General features: G+C 35.0%; 1 protein-coding gene across 1 annotated transcript in view; it reads right to left on the reverse strand.

The window, feature by feature from the left end:
• Positions 1 to 21,543, reverse strand: part of LOC115858360 (calcium-activated chloride channel regulator 1-like) — a 73,874-nt gene that overhangs the window by 35,847 nt on the left and 16,484 nt on the right. Inside the window, 5 exon segments of the mRNA XM_030866166.2 lie at positions 32 to 161; positions 12,633 to 12,777; positions 12,779 to 12,938; positions 20,110 to 20,346; positions 21,200 to 21,370. Of these exon segments, the coding sequence (XP_030722026.2) occupies positions 32 to 161; positions 12,633 to 12,777; positions 12,779 to 12,938; positions 20,110 to 20,346; positions 21,200 to 21,370 (843 nt within the window).

The following is a 21,543-nucleotide window of genomic DNA, read 5'->3' on the forward strand; positions in this document are numbered from 1 at the left end:
TTGTCTCCCTTACAACTTTAGCTACACTGACCTTCTTTCAATTCTTTTGGCACCAAACCTTTTCCCACCTCAGGACCTGCACTCATGCTGTCCCTCTGTCTTAAATTTGTGATGGGGATATGTGAACCAACTTCTAAAGAATAAGAAGATGTCAGCCTAACCTAAAAAATTAATTGTTATGAACCTCAAGTATTGTGCATAACTCCAGTGTTCAGTTGAGCTGTTAGATGATTCATATATATATATATATATATTTTTTTTTTTTTTTTGCGGTACGCGGACCTCTCACTGTTGTGGCTTCTCTCGTTGCGGAGCACAGGCTCCGGACATGCAGACTCAGCGGCCATGGCTCACGGGCCCAGCCGCTCCGCGGCATGTGGGATCTTCCCGGACCGGGGCACGAACCCGTGTCCCCTGCACGGGCAGGTGGATTCTCAACCACTGCGCCACCAGGGAAGCCCGATTCCCATATTTTTAAAGAATAAGAAGTTGGTTCACAAATCACTTCCTCAGAGGGTTAAGGATTCTCTTCTAATGTCCTTCATAGCTCTAAACACAATTTATAATTTTATTAATTTATATAATTGTTTGATAACTCATCCCTATTAGTCTGTGAACTCTAAAAGGAAAGGGATCATATCTACTTTTTAAAAATTCTGTATAATAATTGTCTAGCATACAACAGATACCAAACACTTTGAACAAATGAGTGAGTGAGATGTTTGGGGAAGCATTTAGTTCAGTGCCTGGCAAACAACGCTCAACTTGATTTTCCTTTTTCATTTTAAATATTTACATTAGATATTGGTCTTTTATTTAATGGAATGTTGCTAGGGTTTTTTTTTTTAAAGTAGGTATTTTAAATCTTTCGGATGGCTACAGATGTCCACTAGATGTCAGCCTAACTGAAAAAATTAATTGCTATGAACTTCAAGTATTGTGCATGATTCCAGTGTTCCGTTGAGCTGTTAGATGATTCCTATATTTTTAATTAAATGAAGATATAATGTTTTCATAAATACCTTTGAATTTGAGGTGGTGGATGCTCCATGATTGTATACTGAGTACTGAGAATATAATTCTCTTGTGTTGTAAAACTCTATTAATAGTAAAATATTTATGAAATATAATAATAAGGTAATAAAAGCTGCTAATATTTATTTGGCTTCAACTACATGCCAGACACTTTGCTAAATGCTTAAATGTTTTATCTCATTTAATCTCAATTGATTTCTAAATTAAGACAGTAACTAAAACTATCTCAAATGATTAAAAAATCCTGTGAGATAAATAGTATTACTAACACCATTCAAAAACTGGAGTTTAAAGAGGTTAAGTAGCTGTTCTTAAAAACTCCAAAAGAGATAGCATAATGTATCATAATTACTTATTTATTAAAAATAAACACTTATTTATAAAAAATAAAAAATTTAAAAATACCTCTTTGGTCAAGAGGTTGTTATTTAATTTTATTTATTTTATTATTTATTTTGGCTGCACTGGGTCTTAGTTGCGGCACGTGGGATCTTTTAGTTGCAGCATGTGGACTTCTTAGTTGCGACATGCATGTGGGCTCTAGTTCCCCGACCAGGAATCGAACCTGGACCCCCTGCATTGGGGCCCCCTGGAGTCTTACCCACTGGACCACCAGGGAAGTCCCAAATATGTTTTAATAATGGGTGACTTGTCAACATTCATTGCTACTTGGAACTGAGGATTTTGTTTATATTACAGCTAAATAAATGATGTTGTTTAGTGGAAGACATTAGGATGGTAGTGGAAAGAGCACAGATTTGGAATTACACAGACTTTGGTTTGCATCTCAGTATCACCATTTACTACTAGCTTTACTCTGATGTTGGGCAGGTTATTTCCTATCTTTGAGCCTCAGTTGCCTTGTCAGTTAAGAGGGGTTATAATGTAATGCCTGCTTTACAGTGCTGAAGTAAAGGTTAGATAGGAAAGTATATGGAAAGTGCCTACCACAGTGACTGGCATGTAATAAGTCATAGTTTTTATTATTTTTTTAATAAATGTCTCAATCTGAGAAAAATAGATATTAATTTTGTGGATACTATGGGTAAACAAACCCTCATATTTTTGTGATGGTAGATGAATATGCAAAATACCAATGCCAAGTTCATACCCAAATGACTTAAAATTCATCTATGCACAGTTACATACAAAAATTATTTAACTTGCAAAATTATTGATAATATTTTTATTGAGGAGCTAAGGATTAAGATCATATATTTTGTACTCAGTTCACATTTTTCAAGTACCTTTGGTGTTTGGGTATGATGATGAAGGAGGTAGAAATGAGATTCACTATCTTCTTTCCATGTTTATCACTACTTACCATTTACTAATATAGTGCATTACTTCTTGCTTAGATTCCTTTAATAGCCTCCCAAATCATCTCTCCATTTCAGTTTCCTTTACACAAGTTGGAAAGATGGATACTCCCCAAATTACAGCTCAAACCATGTGACAGCTTGCTCAAGCATCTTCAGCCTCCATTGCCTACCAATGTAAGTATACACTAATCTTGGTTGGAGTCATATGGTAGACTGTTTCCCCATTTTTACTTTACGATATGCCCCTGTGTACATCCAGAGCCAGATCAGGATATGTGAGCACAAAAACTAACAATTATAAAAGTACTTTACTTATCTATGTTTATAAACAAATATAGTATGTTTTGTGTGGTTTTAATTTATGTACATGGTATTATACTGTGCCTATAATTCTGTAGTTTTCCTTACTCAATATTATATATATGAAATCTGTTTAATATTGATTAGAGGTAGGTAGACATGATCTATTTCTTTTGGCTGTTGTATAGACCCATCTTACGAATACACCACATTTTGTTTGTCCAGTCCGCTACTGGGGGATAGTTAGAGTGTTTCCAGTTTTCATTGTTAAAAATCATGCTGTAGTGAACATCTTCATGTATCCTAGAACACAAATATTAAGAGTTTCTTTAAGAGGTCTACATATAAGTGTCTGCATATTTTTTATTTTACTAACTACCACCAGTTGCCTTCAGCAGAAAGTCCCTGTTTCCTCCCATTTTAACGAAAGCTTGATAGATATTATTAGGTGGAAATAGTATCTTCTGGGCTTTTTTTTTTTCAAATGTGCATTTCTTTGGCTGACTTCAAGATTGAGACTCTTTTCCTAAAGTGATTGGCCTTTTAATTTTCCTTCCCTGTGCATTGACAATTCGTGTCCTTTGCCCATTTTGTTGTTGTTGTTGAATTGCTGACATTTTTTTCTTTTTTCCCCCCCTCTTTTTTTTTACTGAATCTAAAAATATCTGCTTCTTATTTGTCATAAACCTTTAGTGTCTTTAAATTGTTTTTTTTTTACTATCTTAAATTTATATGTAATTAAAATTCAAAGAATTGAGTATTTTAATACATGAATATGATGTATTTCTTCATTTTTTTCAGCTCTTTAATTACTATTATGAATTTATTTGCTTATAAATAGTAATATAATTAAATTTCATACATTGAATTCTTATATTCCTAGAGTTTTGGTTGCATCTCTCAGGATTTTCTATGAAAATGATTATGATTTTCAAATAATGACAATTTTGTCACTTTAAAATACTCATACTTATTCATTATCATGCCTTTTTGCGTTGGTTAGGGCCTCCAGTATAATACTGACTAGGAGCAATGCTAGCAGGTATCTTGGTGCATTCCTGACTTTAATCTGCATGCTTCTAATGTTTCCTATAAATTATGATGCTTGATATAGAATTGTCTAGATACTTGCTAAAGTTTCTTTTAAATCCCAGTTTTCCAGATTTTTGTTTCTTAAAAATCATGAATAAGTAGTTGAATGTATCAAATGCCTTTTCTGCATTTATTGAGATACGTATGTTTTTCTCCTTTAATCTGTTAATATGGTAAATTGCACTGTTTTTATTTTTTGTCATTATTATCAGTTTTGCTTTTTTATTATTCCAGTTTTTTATTATTATTAGTTCATTTCATTTGGAACTCAGATATATAATTTAATTAATAATTTTCCTCAGTTGATGATACTCTGTCATCATTTGACCATATCTCCTCTGCTGTATCATTTTACTTATTTTTATTTTCATTATCCACAACTCTGTTCCATTTCTTCTACCCACACTTTTACTTTAATGTGTTTGTTATATATCCTGATACAATAAAGTGTTATTTTTTTGTGTGTGTCTATGCATTAATTTATACAAATGTTATTGGTTTATAGCTATTGCTTTGTTTCAACTTTTTTTCACTCAACACTGTATGTTTAACTCTATTTTGTTGCTATCTATGCATCTGCTGTATTGTTTTTAAGTATAGTATAGTATATTAGTAATATATAGTGTAATATTTCAGATTATGTACACTTTGCATTTACTTATCTATTCCCCCAGAGATGGGCACCTAAAGTAACTTTCAACTTTCTGCAACTATAAAATAACACTGTGATAAATATCTTCACGTAAGTTGCTTTTTGATTTGTGCCCTGGTTTCTTTGATGCTTATACCCAGGTATGTGATTGTTGGAACATGAGATAATTTGTACATTGATTTTATTAAATTCCACCAGATTATTTTCCATAATACTGCCTCAGTTACACTCCTGCCAGTAGAGTAGGAGAAATCTTATTTCTCTACTTTCTTACCTACAATTGCTGTTATCTGATTTTTTTTTTTTGGGGGGGTCTTCGTTGCTGTGCTCAGGCTTTCTCTAGTTGCAGTGAGCGGGGTCTACTCTTCGTTGTAGTGTGCGTGCTTCTCATTGTGGTAGCTTCTCTTGTTGCAGAGCACAGGTTCTAGGCGCACGGGCTTCAGTAGTTGTGGCACGTGGGCTCAGTAGTTGTGGCTTGCAGGCTCTAGAGCGTAGGCTCAGTAGTTGTGGCGCACGGGCTTAGTTGCTCCGCGGCATGTGGTATCTTCCCAGACCAGGGATCAAACACATGTCCCCTGCATTGGCAGGCGGGTTCTTAACCACTGCACCACCAGGAAGTCCCTGATTTTTAATTTTTATTAATTTGATTAATGTTAAAGTATATATCAATGTTGAAATTGGCATTTCTCTGATTCTAGTGTGTTTCTCTGATTTCTATACTTACTTGCCACTGAGCTTCCTTTTATTTTTATTTTAAGTTTTATTTATTTATTTTTGATGTAGACCATTTTTTAAAGTCTTTATTGAATTTGTTACTATATTGCTTCTATTTTATGTTTTGGTTTTTTGGCCATGAGGCATGTGGGATCTTAGCTCCCCAACCAGAGGTTGAACCTGCACTCCCTGCTTTGGAAAGCGAAGTCTTAACCACTGGATTGCCATGGAAGTCCCTGGGCTTCCTTTTAAATGATTCACCTACTTACGTCCTTTGCCTGTTTTTCTATTGAGGTTTCCTGTCTTTTTCTTATTCGTTTGCAACTGTTTCTTATACATGCCGTATATTAATTCCTTAGCAGGTTTTAAACACTAAAAATATTTTCTTTGGTCTGTCAACTGTCAGTTTTGCCTATGACGTCCTTGTGAGCAGAAGTTCTCAATTTTGATGTATATAAATCCATTTTTTAAAAATGTTTTGTGTTTTTAGGTCTTGCTTGAGAAGTCCTTTCAACCCTAAAATCACTCAGATATTTCCTTTTATTTTCTTCTGTTAGCTTTTAAAATTTGCCTTTTACACTTGAGACTTTATTCCAGATGGCATTCCCCTGTGTGTATGGCATAAATCAAGGAATACTACTTTATTCTTCTGGATATATTGAGCTAGTTTTCCTAACACTATCTGGAAAGTAATCTATTTTTTTCTATTGATTTATGGTGCTGCCTTTATCAGACATCAATTTCTGTTTCTGAACTTTCTATTCTGTTACATTGTGTATTTGTTTCTGTGTAATTGCATAGTACATTTATTACTATAGCTTTGTAGATTGTATTAATATCTGGGAAAGAAGTTCTTCCATTTTACTTATCTTTTTCAAAATTAGATTAGTTTTTCATGAACCTTTATTTCATGTAATTTCAATGATGTGATTGTTAAATCTTCTAGAATTTTTATTGAAATCTGAATTAGTTATCTATTGCTGTATAACTAATTACTCCATAACTTAGTGGCTAAAAAATAAATATTATCACTCAGCTCTGTGGATCAGGAATTCAAAAATATCTTAATTGAATGGTTTCTGTCTTGAGGTCTCTCATGAGATTGTAACCAAGATGTCAACTGGGGCCACAGTCATCTAAAGGCTTGACTTGGTCTGGGGGATTCCTCTCCAGGTAGGTTCACTCACATGGCTGACAAGTTGATGTTGACAGTTGGCAGATCAGTTCCTTGTCACATGAATCTTGTGACAGAGCTTCTTGAATATCCTTACAACATGGAGGCCGATGTATGCTAGAGCAAGTGATCCAGGAGATAGCAAGGTAGAAGCTTCAACGTTATTTATGACCTAGTCTCAAAAGTCACACTCCAACATTCCTGCAATATCCTGTTGATTGCACAAGACAGCTCTCCTCAGTATGAGAGGTGACTACACCAGGAAGCAAGAATCACTGGGGGCCATCTTGGAGGCTGAGTACCTCAGTTCACCCTCTGGCTGCCAATAATTAATGTCGCTCTCACATGCAAAATAGACTCATCCTTCTCACAAGACTCCCCTAAATCTCACCCCACTACAGAATCAGCTTGAAGTCCAGAATCTCATCTAAATAAGGTCCAGAGGTGATGAGGCTTCTTGGGTATATTTCCTTAAGTACAGTTCTTTGAGTACAGTTTCTTTTGATCTGAAAACTTGTGGAGTTAAGAGAGGGAACCAAACAATGCCATGTATATCAGGAGGCAAGAATCACTGGGGGCCAGTCTTAAAGGATGGCTACCACAAAATTTCATTTAACATTTCTTATAAGACAGGTCTATTGGAGACAAATTCCTTCAATCTTTGTTTAAGAAAGTATTTCTCCTTCACTTTTTTTTTTGAATGAAAGATTCTTTAAATTCTGTGGTGCGTTACAATTTTCAAAAGTGTCACATACACGATTTCATATAATCCCATAATAAACTTTCTTTAACCCTCTACCACTATATTGCCTCATACCCTTTCCCTCTCCCCTCTAGTAACCACTAGTTTGTTCTCTATATCTGTGAGTTTGCTTCTTTTGTGTTTTATTCACTAGTTTGTTGTATTTTTAAGATTCCATATATAAGTGATATCATACAGTATTTGTCTTTCTCTGTCTGACTTATTGCACATAGCATAATGTCCTACAAGTCCATCCATGTTGCTGCAAATGGCAAAATTTCATTCTTTTTTATGGCTGAGTAGTATTCCTTTGTAGGTGTATCTACCACATCTTCTTTATCCATCATCTGTTGATGGACACTTAGGTTGCTTCTATACGTTGGCAATTGTAAATAACAATGCTATGAACATTGAGGTGCATGTATCTTTTTGAATTAGTGTTGTTGGTTTTTTTGGATATATATCCAGGAGTGGAATTGCTGTGTCATATGGTAGTTCTATTTTTAGTTTTTTGAGAAACCTCCTTACTGTTTTCCACAGTGCCTGCACCAATTTACATTCCCACAACAGTGTATGAGGGTTCCCTTTTCTCCACATCCTTGTCAACATTTGTTATTTGTGTTCTTTTTGATCATAGCCATTCTGATGTGTGTGGGGTGATATTTCATTGTCATTTTGATTTGTATTTCCCTGATGATTAGCGATGTTGAGCATCTTTCCATGTGCCTGTTGCCCATCTGCATTTTTTCTTTGGAAAAATGTCTCTTCAGTTCTTCTGGCCATTTTTTAATTGAGTTTGTTTTTTTGATGTTGAGTTGTATGAGCTGTTTATATATGTTGCATGTTAACCCCTTATCAGTCATATCATTTGCAAATATCTTCTCCCATTCAGTAGGTTGTTTTTTTGTTTGTCGATGGTTTCCTTTGCTGTGCAAAAGCTTTTGAATTTAATTAGGTCCCATTTGACTATTTTTGCTTTTGTTTCTTTTGCTTTAGGAGATGGATCCAAAAAAACACTGCTTCAGTTTGTGTCTAAGAGTGTTCTGCATATGTTTTCCTCTAGAAGTTTTATAGTATCCAGTCTTACATTTAGGTCTTTAATCCATTTTGAGTTTATTTTTGGACAGCTACTTGTAAAAGAATAAAATTAGAACATTCTCTAATACCATATACAAAAATAATCTCCTTTGCTTTTGAGGAATAATTTGGCTGGATAGAGAATTCTAGGTTGGTGGTTTCTCTTTCAGCACTTTAAATGTATCACTCTACCCTCTTCTTGCTTGCAGGGTTTCTGAAGAGAATTCTTATCCTGTTCCTTTGTAGGTAAGGTGTTTTTTATTTCCAGCTTCTTTCAAGATTTTTTGTCTTTATTTTCTGCAATTTGAATATGATATGCCTAGGTATAGATTTTTTTGAATTTTATTATACTTGTTCTCTGAGTTTCCTTAATATGTGGTTGATATTTGTCATTAATTTTAGAAAATTCTCAGCCATTATTCATAATTTCTTTTCCTTTCTCTTTCTCCTTCTCCTGCTACTCCCATTGAATTTTTGTAATTGTCACATAGTTCTTGGATATTCTATTCCATTTTTTCTCTTCTTTTTTCTCTTTGCTTTTCAGATATTGACATATCTTCAAGCTTACTAATTCTTTTATTGGCCATGTCCAGTCTACTGATGAGTCCATCAAAGGCATTCTTCATTTCTTTTACAGTGTTTCTGATTTTTAGCATTTAATTTTGATTCTTTATTAAGGCTTACATGTCTCTGCTTATATTACTTACCTGTTTTTACATGTTGTCAATTTTTTATATTAGAGCCCTAGGATATTTATCATAGTTATTTTTAATTCTTTTTTTAAATTTTTATTGGATTATAGTTGATTTACAATGTTGTGTTAGTTTCAGGTGTACAGTGAAGTAAATCAGTTTTATATATATATATATATATATACACACACACACACACATATCTCCACTCTTTTTTCGATTCTTTTCCTATATAGGTCATTACAGAGTACTGAGTAGAGTTCCCTGTGCTACACAGTAGATCCTTATTAGTTATCCATTATATATATAGTAGTTTATATATGTCAATCCCAATCTCCTAATTTATCCTTCTCCCCTTTTCCAGTTATTTTAAATTCTTGATCTGATGATTCCAAAACTTCTGCTCTATCTGAGTCTGGTACTGATGCTTTTGGTCTTTTCAGACTATTTTTTTGCCTTTATCATGCCTTGTAATTTTTGGTTGAAAGCCACACATTGTGTATTGGGTGAAAGGAACTGAGGTAAATAGGCCTTTCATCTGAGGTTTTACACTCTCTGGCTATTAGTTAGGGTATGCTACTGCTGTAGCTTTAGGTGTCAGAGACAAAAATTTCCTCTAGTGTCTATTTTTGTCTCCTTGGATGTTTTGGGCTTCCCTAGAGACTCCTTCTTAAATTGGTTCTGAGGCTTCCAGTTCTTCTGTCTGTTATCCCCTGTTATTATACTGCAGCCTTATTCATGTGATGATGAGGTGTGAGGGAAGGGGAAGCATCTTATAGTCCTATAATTAGGTCTCATTTTTTTAGTGTGCTTGTCCCCTGAGCTGTGACCTTCACACATTTTATAGATTTTTTTTCCTTTGATAAGACAGGAAAAACTAAATGGCTCTGGAGTTGGGTATTTCTCTTCCTCCATGTGGAAGGCTAGTGAGGGTTGGATTTGGGTATTTTCCTCTCCCCACATGGAAGTCTAGGGGAGATTGGAGTTGAGTATTTCTCTTTCTCAAAGTTGACTGGGCTCTTGTAAAACCCAAGCTGTATGGTTAGGTAATATTGTTTCCCTTGAGGACAGCCTTTTGTTAAGGAGAACAGAATGCTCTGGGCATATTTCAAAATGATTACTTTTCCTTCTCCCCCTGCTAAAAATCTGAAAGAATTTTTCACCAGTTCTCACTTCTGAGAACCTGGTAGGGCTCCTGGAGCAAAAGCTCAGGAAAGTGTGGAGGTTCCTCTAAGGCCCCCTGGAGTTTTTAACTCTTAAGTTTAGCTGCACTGAGCCTCTTGCAGTTCATCATTTATAGTTTGTGTTCTGTTGGTACTGGCTTCAGTGGCAATGTTTAGCTCCTGGGCTTCTGTTCTTGGTAAGCTGTGATTCTCTATATTAATGGGGCATCAGATAGTGATGTGGCCTTAATTCTTTGATGGATCTAAGAAGAATTGTTGATTTTCAGTTATTCAGCTTTTTTTCTTGGGAGGATGGTAGTGATGACATCTAGCTCTTTATGTGTCAGACTGGTGCTATTGATTTTTATAAATTGATCTTGTGTCTGGTAACTTTACAGAGCTCTCTTACTAGTTTTAATTATTTGTTAATTCTGTTGGATTTTATATGTCACCTGAAAGTAATTACAGTTTTGTATCTGTCTTCCCAACTATTGTATCTTCTATTTTTTCTTTTAACTGCATAGGAATCTTACTTTCCTCAGTGACTGTTAAAGCTTTGTAAATCATTTCTCAGTACAGTGGCCAAGTAGATAGAATAAATTATTCCTTGACCCTTTGAGACTTTCATAATCAACAGTAATTTTTTATGATTTATAGACTCTTAAGTGATTTGTTTTCCTCAGAATTTAGAATTCTTCCTCTTTTGTGTCTAATTTCTCATCCTACTTGAAGATTTAATGCCCTCTTTTAAAATTTTTTTAAAGGTTAAGATTGGACATTAAAGTTCATAATATCAGGTTAATAAAGTTTTCAAAGGTTTCATTTTTAATGAATAATGGTGGTTGAATTATAATATAATTTTATATGTGTATTGAAATGACAATATAGTTTCCCTTTTTAATCCATTAATGTGGTAAATTACATTGATTTTCTAATATTAAACCATCTTTGGATTCCTAGGGTAAATTCAACTTGGTCATAAATTCAACTTGGTTATTATTTTTTATATATTCTTCTGGATTTGGTTTGCTAATGTCTTATAATTTTTTCCAACTTTTCCAGATGTATCATATAACCTCCTTTCAGACATTCAAAGAGTTTTTGAAATATTCCTGCCTGTAAACAAAGGATTTTCCTCTAATATAACTGTTACTCTCTCTGTCTCTTTCTCCCTCAGAAAAAATCACACTATTGCTATATTCATAGCTTAATTTACATTTTCTTAGGTAGTTTATAAATTCTATTGACATGATACAATTAATTTCCTGAAATGCTGTGTGTTGTTTCAGATCACTATTATTAAGTGGTTAGTTTTCATTATATCAGATCCTTACAATACCATGTGCACATGATATCTTGTGGATATTTTTTGATGTGATTGGTCAAATTTGAATTTCTTTGATGGTATGAAAATTTTCATTAGTTTGTTTTCATGAATATTTATTGAATATCTAGTATGTGTCAAGTACTATTCTAGATGCTGAGGATACAGCAGTCAAAAAAAGATCCCTGCCTTGATGGAGCATCTTGGTGATATTCTTAGGACCTAATAATAATGGTCTCAGAATATAAATGGGACTTTAGTGATGTTCCACAATTCATACAAAAAAAATTATTCTTGTTGTCTAATGGTCATTTCATGCCTAGGGTCAAAGCTTTGATAGACCACTTTGTTTTTTTTTTAACATCTTTATTGGAGTATAATAGCTTTACAATGTTGTGTTAGTTTCTGCTGCATAACAAAGTGAATCACCTTTATGCATACGTATATCCCCATATCCCCTCCCTCTTGCGTCTCCCTCCCACCCTCTTTATCCCACCCCTCTAGGTCGCAAAGCAACGAGCTGATCTCCCTGTGCTATGCAGCTGCTTCCCATTAGCTATCTATTTTACACTTGTCATGTCAATGTTACCCTCTCACTTCGTCCCAGCTTACCCTTCCTCCTCCCCATGTGATAGACCACATTTAATCAATGATAAAAAACAAATTTGACCTCCTTACTGCTTTGGACCATATTTCATTGAAAAATTATACTCTTTTTGATTATAGTTTATATTAACATGAATTATTCATTCATAATAAAAATGAAACCTAAATAATTCTACCATAAAATTTTTTCTATTGTGGATTCATAAATATTTTTCAAATGGCTTGGATGAATTTTGATTTTGTTAATATACAATACCAAATGAATTTTTAGCACACTTGAAAATGTTTCTTAAAAAGCCAGCAGGTAGGGAGTTCCCTAGTGGCTTAGTGGTTAGGATTCAGCTCTCTGGCGTGGCCAGGGTTCAATCCCTGTTTGGGGAAATAAGATCCCACAAGCCGCAAGGTGCAGCCAAAAAAAAAAAAAAGCCAGCAAATAAAATCTGTATTTTATTTTATATTGAGTTAATAAATGGAATTTTTAAAAGATAGGAAATGGCATATTCATTTTGCTTACATTGAGACTAATTAGAACTATTAAACTCAAGTACTTAGGAAATTTACTACTTTTGTACATTCACTTGTATATTTCAAACAGCTTTATAAAAGACAATGAGTATAGCAAATTAAATTCTAAATAAACGTTTACCAAATATGTATAACATTGAATTTCAGTTCTGATACAATTCCTAGTTTAAAATACAGATAAAATCATAATACAAAATAATGTACAAACTAATACAAAAATTGCCAAGCTGATTGCAGAAATTTTGGTACCCAGAGCAGGGACACTGTCTTCTGACAGAGGAATAAGCTTGGCTATTTGTGCAACATTAGAAACCTCTGAGGTGTTATTGGCTTCATTGATGACTTGGACTGCAATATAGGTTAACATTTTCTATTTTAAAAGGTTCTGACTTAAATTCAAAATTTTCTATTGAGCTGGCCTCCTTAGGTATTAGACTTGAAGTATTCACTAAAGCAGCATTGTCAAAATCTTCTCGGAGATCCAGGAAACTCTTACTTATTCTTATAATGTACCTATTGGCTGGAAAACAAACAGATATTTCATGTACGTTAGAATCACTAGGATGCCTTATTGCTACCACATTGCCTTGCATTTAGGGGCCTATCAGAAATGCACACTGGGTTTTTTGTCTGGTTATTCCATATTCTTTATTTTAAGAAAAAATATGGGAACAGTTTTTTATCTAGTTATCTAATCACAAAGAATTAATTCAAAATTGTATAGTACTAAAAATGGAATCTAGATTTCTTTTTAGAAATAGAAATATGAAGAACTGAGTCCACTTTTAATTTAGAACAAGGAACACAGTAATGTTTGAGTATAGTAAAGATACTCAGTACTCTATGCCTGTATTATTTCTCATTAAGCTGAGAGAGAGTAATGGGACGGGTGAGGAAGAGAGCAGATAAGTAGAGTGGGAGCCAGGGATAAGGATAAAGAGCAAAGGGAGGCAGAGAGGCTGGAATGTGTACCAAATAAACATGTTTAGGAGCTAGGCAGACTTTGATTAGCACCTTAGTTCTACTATTTTCTGGCTGTAACAAAGAAAAATTTATTTACCCCTTCTTACCTTTAGTCTTCTTATCTGTAAAATAGAGAATCGGTCATTCAGTTCATTCAACAAATATTTACGGAATGCTAGTGATGAGCATTATATGTGATAATGCATGAAAAGTATTTAGCACAATGGGAGTTAATAAATGTTTGAAATATTAGCTGTTTTTACTGTTACTTTATCAAGAAAGGAAAGAAAGATGCTGACAAATGTTTCATTTCAAAATGGTTTTAGAAATCTACAAGGGCCATCGATATAGAAATATATTCTCACATTATGAAATGCCATGAACAATAAAACATCAGATGTCTTTTTTGAAGTGAAGACTTTATTTTTTTCATGAAGTGTTGAAGATGTTTTAAGCATGTGGTGAATAACTTCAATTTAGTGTTTTTTTTTTTTTAAATTCAGGCCCTGTGCCTTAAAATTCTAGTCTTTAAATAAATAGGCCTTATTGATCTGATCTATTCCCCTACTCTTTACATCCTCTCTGCATTCCATTTACGTCGATCTATCTATCTATCCATCCATCACTTACTTTAATTCAAATATTTCATTGTGAAATTTTGCTTTCTTGACTTTGATCATATTATTTAGTTCCTTTTTTCCCTGTCATGACTCCCTGGAATGTGCCTCCCTCTCCCTATCTATGCAAATTGTACTCATTCTTGAAGGTCCAACAGGAGGTCCAGTTTCTTCATGAAGTCCTGGTCATGTATTTCATCCCCTTATGACTCTCTTCCATGAACTCTTATTGCATGGAAAGGAGTTTTCCAGTTTTATAGAGGTTCAGTTTATCTTTTCAATTTGAACATATTATTTTTGAGAGCAAAAGTATGTTTTTGTATGAACTAGAGTATCTGATACTGTGTTGGGCATGTATTTGACCTCCTTAATTACTTCTAGGCCCCAACAGACACATGAAAAGATGCTCAACATCACCAATCATCAGGGAAATGCAAATCAAAACTACCTTGCACCTGTCAGAATGTATTTTATCAAAAAGACAACAAATAACAAGTGTTGGTGAGAATGTGGAGAAAAGGGAATCCTCTTGCACTGTTGGTGGGAATGTTGGTTGGTGCAGCCACTATGGAAAATGGTATGGAGGTTACTAAAAGAATTAAAAATAGAACTACCATACAATCCAGCAATTCTACTTCTGGGTATTTTTCTGAAGAAAACAAAAACTCTAATTCAAAATGATATATGCACTTCTGTGTTCATTGAAGCATTATTTTCAATAGCCAAGATATGGAACAACCTAAGTGTCCATTGATAGATGAATGGTTAAAGAAGATGTGGTATATATACACAATGGAATATTACTCTGCCATAAAAAATAATGAAGTCTTGCCTTTTGTGACAACATGGATGGACCTAGAGGGTATTATGCTAAGTGAATTATGTCAGACAGAAAAGGACAAATACCACATGATTTCACTTATATGTGGAATCTAAAAAACAAACATAACAAAACAGAAATAGACTCATAGATATGGAGAACAAATAAGTATTTGCCACAGGGGAGGGGAGTGGGGGGAATGAGTTAAATAGGTGAGGGAGATTAAGAGGTACAAACTTTAAAAAAATAGATTAGTCATGGGGATGAAATGTACAGCATGGGGAATATAGTCAGTAATACTATAGTAATTTAGTATGGTGACAGATGGTAACTAGACTTAAAGTGGTGATCATTTTGTATTGTATAGATATATCAAATCACTATGTTATGCACCTGGAACTAACATAGTGTTGTAGGTCAATTATACCTTAATAAAAATATTACTTGTTGAACAACAATAGAGATATTCACTTGATGTCCAAAATGACAAAATTAGAGGATCATAAAATATTAGAATTACATCTACTTGTTTTAGTAATTTTAGGTCATCTAGTCTGATTTGCATATTTGACAGGTATGGAAATTGGGTCCCAGAAAATTTAAGGTTTTTATTCAAAAATATATAGATATTTATTTTTTGAGATACTTCTACTACCTCCTTTTGCAATGCCTAGGGGTAAAATTTGATAGCAACTACAGTATCTTCCTATTTGTCACAAGGAAAGAGGACGATCAGATCCACCTATTTGAGGCATTTGAGGTTAAACACAGTGAAGTTTTTTTTGTTTTTTTTTTTCCTCTCCCAATGTACGTATGAAATACTTTCTTCCTTCTTTTAGTTCCTATAATCAGCATAAGGGACATTTATTATGAAGCCAATCATGAACTGAAGGCTTGGTCTTAACTGAATTCAATTCAGAATTAAACATTTGGTCAGATAATTTCATTTATGGCTTTTTCAGTGGAAGTTTCTTTTTAATTTCACCGTATTTTTAAGGGTCATAATGTATTTCAGAGCTGTCATGATAAGAATCTCAATATTGAAGTACAAAGAGCACTTCATGGGTATTTTATGTTTCCTTTGGCTTTAGAATGATTTTTTTTCATTGTGTAATAATGATAAAAAGAAATATAGCTACATGGGAAATGAAAGATTAAAAGCATCATTTCTTTTCAGAGCATATAGTAAGGGGTTTATTATAACCCAGGAGAAATAGCATTGAAAGTGGCTTTTCAGCACTGACAACCTCTGAGATATGTGTCTATTGATATGCATATTGCTTTCATTTTACCACCTTAAAGGGAAAATAGCAAGATTGGCTTTACCCCATAAGAATCTACTAGTTTAGGGCGTCCCTGGTGGTACAGTAGTTAAGAATCCACCTGCCAATGCAGAGGACATGGGTTCAAGCCCGGGTCCAGGAAAATCCCACATGCCGTGGAGCAAGTAAGCCTGTGAGCCACAACTAAGCCTGCTCTCTAGAGCCCCGAGCCACAACTACTGAACCCACGTGCTGCAACAACTGAAGCCCGCGTGCCTAGAGCCTGTGCTCCACAACAAGAGAAGCCACTGCAATGAGAAGCCCGCTCACCACAATGACGAGTAGCCCCCACTCGCCGCAACTAGAGAAACTCGCATGCAGCAACGAAGACCCAATGTAGCCAAAAATGAATTAAAAAAAAACCCAAAAGAATCTACTAGTCTAGCACAATACTGGAATATGGTACGCATTCAATAAATACTAATTTAATTTAGTTAAATTTAAAGCAAAGCTGAAAGTGATTTAAGCTTACTGGAATGATGGCAATTTATTCTAAGGAACTTGGAATGAATGAGATATTTTGGCCTTGAACTCTAATTCAAACTCCACAGCCAAATCTCTGCATGAGATCCTCTCTCTCTCTGGGAAATCTTCATTTAACTTGGCTAACTTCTCTCATTCTTCAAGCCTTAGGTCAGGGATAGTCTTCCCTGAAAAGCCTTTTAAGATATACCTTGTGATCTTAACCCTCAAGCAGAAGTGGCCATCCAATGGCATATCTCATCATATTCTGTAAAATTATCTGTTTATTTGCAGGAATTATCTTCTGCACTCAACTAACTGTTGAGGGTAAGCATTGTTTCTTAAGAACCTAATAGCCTTAGAGGAAAACATAGGAAGAACACTCTTTGACATAAATCACAGCAAGATCTTTTTTGATCCACGTCCTAGAGTAATGGAAATAAAAACAAAAAGAAACAAATGGGACCTAATGAAACTTAAAAGCTTTTGCAGAGCAAACTACAATCAAGACGAAAAGACAGCCCTCAGAATAGGAGAAAATATTTGCAAACGAATCCACGGACAAAGGATTAATCTCCAAAATATATAAACAGCTCATGCAGCTCAATATTAAAAAAACAAACAACCCAATCCAAAAATGGGCAGAAGACCTAAATAGACATTTCTCCAAAGAAGACATACAGATGGCCAACAAGCACATGAAAAGCTGCTCAACATCACTAATTATTAGAGAAATGCAAATCAAAACTACAATGAGGTATCACCTCACACCAGTTAGAATGGGCATCATCAGAAAATCTACAAACAACAAATGCTGGAGAGGGTGTGGAGAAAAGGGAACCCTCCCCTCTTGCACTGTTGGTGGGAATGTAAATTGATACAGCCACTATGGAGCACAGTATGGAGGTTCCTTAAAAAACTAAAAATAGAATTACCATATGACCCAGCAATCTCACTACTGGGCGAAAACCCAGAGAAAACTATAATTCAAAAAGACACATGCATCCCAATGTTCATTGCAGCACTATTTACAATAGCCTGGTCATGGAAGCAACCTAAATGCCCATCGACAGACGAATGGATAAAGAGGATGTGGTACATATATACAATGGAATGTTACTCAGCCATAAAAGGGAACACAATTGGGTCATTTGTAGAGATGTGGATGGATCTAGAGACTGTCATACAGAGTGAAGTAAGTCAGAAAGAGAAAAACAAATATCGTATATTAACGCATATATGTGGAATCTAGAAAAATGGTACAGATGAACCAGTTTGCAGGGCAGAAATACAGACACAGATGTAGAGCACAAAAGTATGGACACCAAGGGGGGAAAGCAGCGGGGTGGTGGTGGTGGTGGTGTGATGAATTGGGTGATTGGGATTGACATGTATACCCTGATGTGTATAAAATTGATGACTAATAAGAGCCTGCTATATATAAAAAAAAAGATTTGTGCACTCAACTAAGTGCAAGTTATATAATTTTTAAAAATTTTAAATTTAATTTTGTTTATTTTTTATACAAAACTTTTTATATTTATTTTCACTTTGGATGATCTGTCCATTGGTGTAAGTGAGGTGTTAAAGTCCCCCACTATTTTTGTGTTACTGTCGATTTTCTCTTTTAGACCTGTTAGCAGTTGCCTTATGTATTGAGGTGCTTCTATGTTGGGTGCATATATATTTATAATTGTTATATCTTCTTCTTGTATTGATACCTTGATCTTATGTAGTGTCCTTCCTTGTCTCTTGTAACATTCTTTATCTTAAAGTCTATTTTATCTGATGTGAGTATTGCTAGTCCAGCTTTCTTTTGATTTCCCTTACATGGAATATCTTTTTCCATCCCCTCACTTTCAGTCTGTATGTGTCCCTAGGTCTAAAGTGGGGTCTCTTGTAGACAGCACATATATGGGTCTTGTTTTTGTATCCATTCGGCAAGCCTGTGTCCTTTGAGTGGAGCATTTAATCCATTCACGTTTAAGGTAATTATCGATATGTATGTTCCTATTACCATTTTCTTTATTGTTTTGGGTTTGTTTTTGTAGGTCCTTTTCTTCTCTTGTGTTTCCCACGTGGAGAAGTTCCTTTTGCATTTGTTCTAGAGCTGGTTTGGTGGTGCTGAATTCTCTTAGCTTTTGCTTGTTTGTAAAGCTTTTTATTTCTCCATCGAATCTGAATGAGATCCTTGCCGGGTAGAGTAGTCTTGGTTGTAGGTTTTTCCCTTTCATCACTTTAAGTATATCATGCCACTCCCTTCTGGATTGTAGAGTTTCTGCTGAGAAATCAGCCATTGACCTTATGGGAGTTCCCTTGTATGTTATTTGTCATTTTTCCCTTGCTGCTTTCAATAATTTTTCTTTGTCTTTAAGTTTTGCCAATTTGAGTACTATGTGTCTCAGTGTGTTTCTCCTTGGGTTTATCCTGCCTGGGACTCTCTGCGCTTCCTGGACTTGGGTGGCTATTTCGTTTCCCATGTTAGGGAAGTTTTCAACTATAATCTCTTCAAATATTTTCCGGGTCCTTTCTCTGTCTCTTCTCCTTCTGGGACCCCTATAATGCGAATGTTGTTGCGTTTCATATTGTCCTAGAGGTCTCTTAGGCTGTCTTCATTTCTTTTCATTCGTTTTTCTTTATTGTGTTCCACAGCAGTGAATTCCACCATTTGTCTTCCAGGTCACTTATCTGTTCTTCTGCCTCAGTTCTTCTGCTATTGGTTCTTTCTAGTGTAGTTTTCATTTCAGTTATTGTATTGTTCATCTCTGTTTGTTTGTTTAATTCTTCTAGGTCTTTGTTAAATATTTCTTGCATCTTCTCGATCTTTGCCTCCATTCTTTTCCGAGGTCCTGGATCATCTTCACTATCATTATTCTGAATTCTTTTTCTGGAAGGTTGCCTATGTCCTCTTCATTTGGTTATTTTTCTGGGGTTTTATCTTGTTCCTTCATCTGGTACATAGCCCTCTGCCTTTTCATCTTGTCTGACTTTCTATGAATGTGGTTTTTGTTCCACAGGTGGCAGTATTGTGGTTTTTCTTGCTTCTGCTGTTTTCCCTCTGAGTGCACAAATCTTAAAAAAAAAAAAAAAAAAAAAAGAACCTAATAGTATTTGAAAATTCAACAAAAGGTCAATCAATGAATGAAATTGTGCAAGTACAGAAATACTTAGAAAAAGTTTTCCCTGTTAGGGAGAAAGGGATGCAACAGAAAGCTCTTAAGTCAGTCTTCTCCAAGTAATTTCTAAGATGGTTCATACTGTGAGAGGCAGTTTGGCACAACAGAATCTGACGAGAGTGAGTTAGACTTATAATTTATTTAATGTGAAGTACTTTGGTCCAGTTCATTATTTCTTGCAGCTTAAGTTTTCACATATGAAAATAGGTGGCCCATAGTAGACAATCTATACATATTATATATAAATAAGACATTAGAAAATTTTTAGCAAATGAAAACCAGTGGGATTTCTTTTAGTATATGATATTTTTAAATGTAATATGAAACTTACTGTTTCCTTTATCTAGGACATTGCTAGGGGCTGTCCATGAAAGTTGAATATGATCTTCTTTAAACTTAGCCTCAAGGTTTGTAATTTTAGCGGGTGGGAACATGTGAGGGTGATTACCAGGAGGAGGAGCTCCTGATACAGTAAACGACACTCTAGAGGTTAGCCTGTTAAAGTCCATTTCAGCTTTTGCCACGTCACCTTTGACTCCAGGTCTGGGCCAGTTCCGTATAATTTTACCTACCAAAACAGCAATTTTGTAACTTTTCATATTGTGATACCTATTCTTTATTTCATAATCTCATTTGCAGCTGTAGAGGGTTAATATTGATTGATAGCAGCCATTGAAAAAGTAACAGCTTTTAGTGAAAAAAAAGCTTGTTTTATTGGTGTCATTTAAAGATTGATGAGGAGGGACTTCCCTGGTGGTCCAGTGGGTAAGAATCCGCCTCCAAAGTAGGGGACATGGGTGCGATCCCTGGTTTGGGAACTAATATTCCACATGCTGTGGGGCGACTAAGTCTACGCACTCAAGAGCCCGTGTGCCACAACTAGAGAGCCCGCTCACTGCTGCTACTGAGCCCACAGGGTGTAACTAGAGAGGAGCTCGTGCCCCAAAACGAAGAGCCTGCGCCGCAACGAAGAGCCCACGTGCCACAACAAAAGATCCCACATGCTGCAAATGAAGATCCTGCAACTACAACCCAATGCAGCCAAATAAATATTTTTAAAAAATAAATAAAATTGATGAGGAGACGTGCAATGTTAGTACTATCTTTTAACCTATCCATCTTTACTTCTTGACTGTAAATTCTTCAAGGACAAGGATGGCAACTTATTTATCTCTGTAGTTCCAGCATCTAGCAAAATGCTTGCCACCTAGGACGTGCTGAGTAATTTCTTTTTTCAATGTAAATGAACCGAAGGAGATGTAAACAAAACATATTGGAAGCATAGTCCTATGCTAGGTCTGTTAACATAAATATGGTTTTGAAACATAAAGGTGATTATATAACTAGGTTTTCCAATTTAAATGCTTGCCACATATAATTTACCTAAATAAATGACACATTTCTATTTTAATGCCACTTACCATTTTCCACATAGCCTGGTATGTACAGAGCTTTGTTCTGTTGTTGTCTTAAACTTAGCCTAGCCATGTTGTTTCTTTCCTGGGCATGTCCTTTTAAACTGTATCTACCGCTTCCATGATAATCTGTAAAATATCTTGAGTAGATGCCATCATTCTTGACAGTATCAGTACCTTGATATTGAAATGTAATATTAGACATAACAACAAAGTAAAAATGACAATATCAACTTCATGCGCACTAGTGATGGAAGCTATTTTGGGCAATAGTATAGCACAATTTTTTAAGCACATGAGCCCTAGAATCAAACTACTTGGGTTCAAAGCCTGGCTTGGCCACTTGCCAA

The sequence above is a fragment of the Globicephala melas genome, chromosome 1 (genome assembly GCF_963455315.2).
Source record: "Globicephala melas chromosome 1, mGloMel1.2, whole genome shotgun sequence".
In the NCBI taxonomy this organism is placed as follows: Eukaryota; Metazoa; Chordata; class Mammalia; order Artiodactyla; family Delphinidae; genus Globicephala; species Globicephala melas.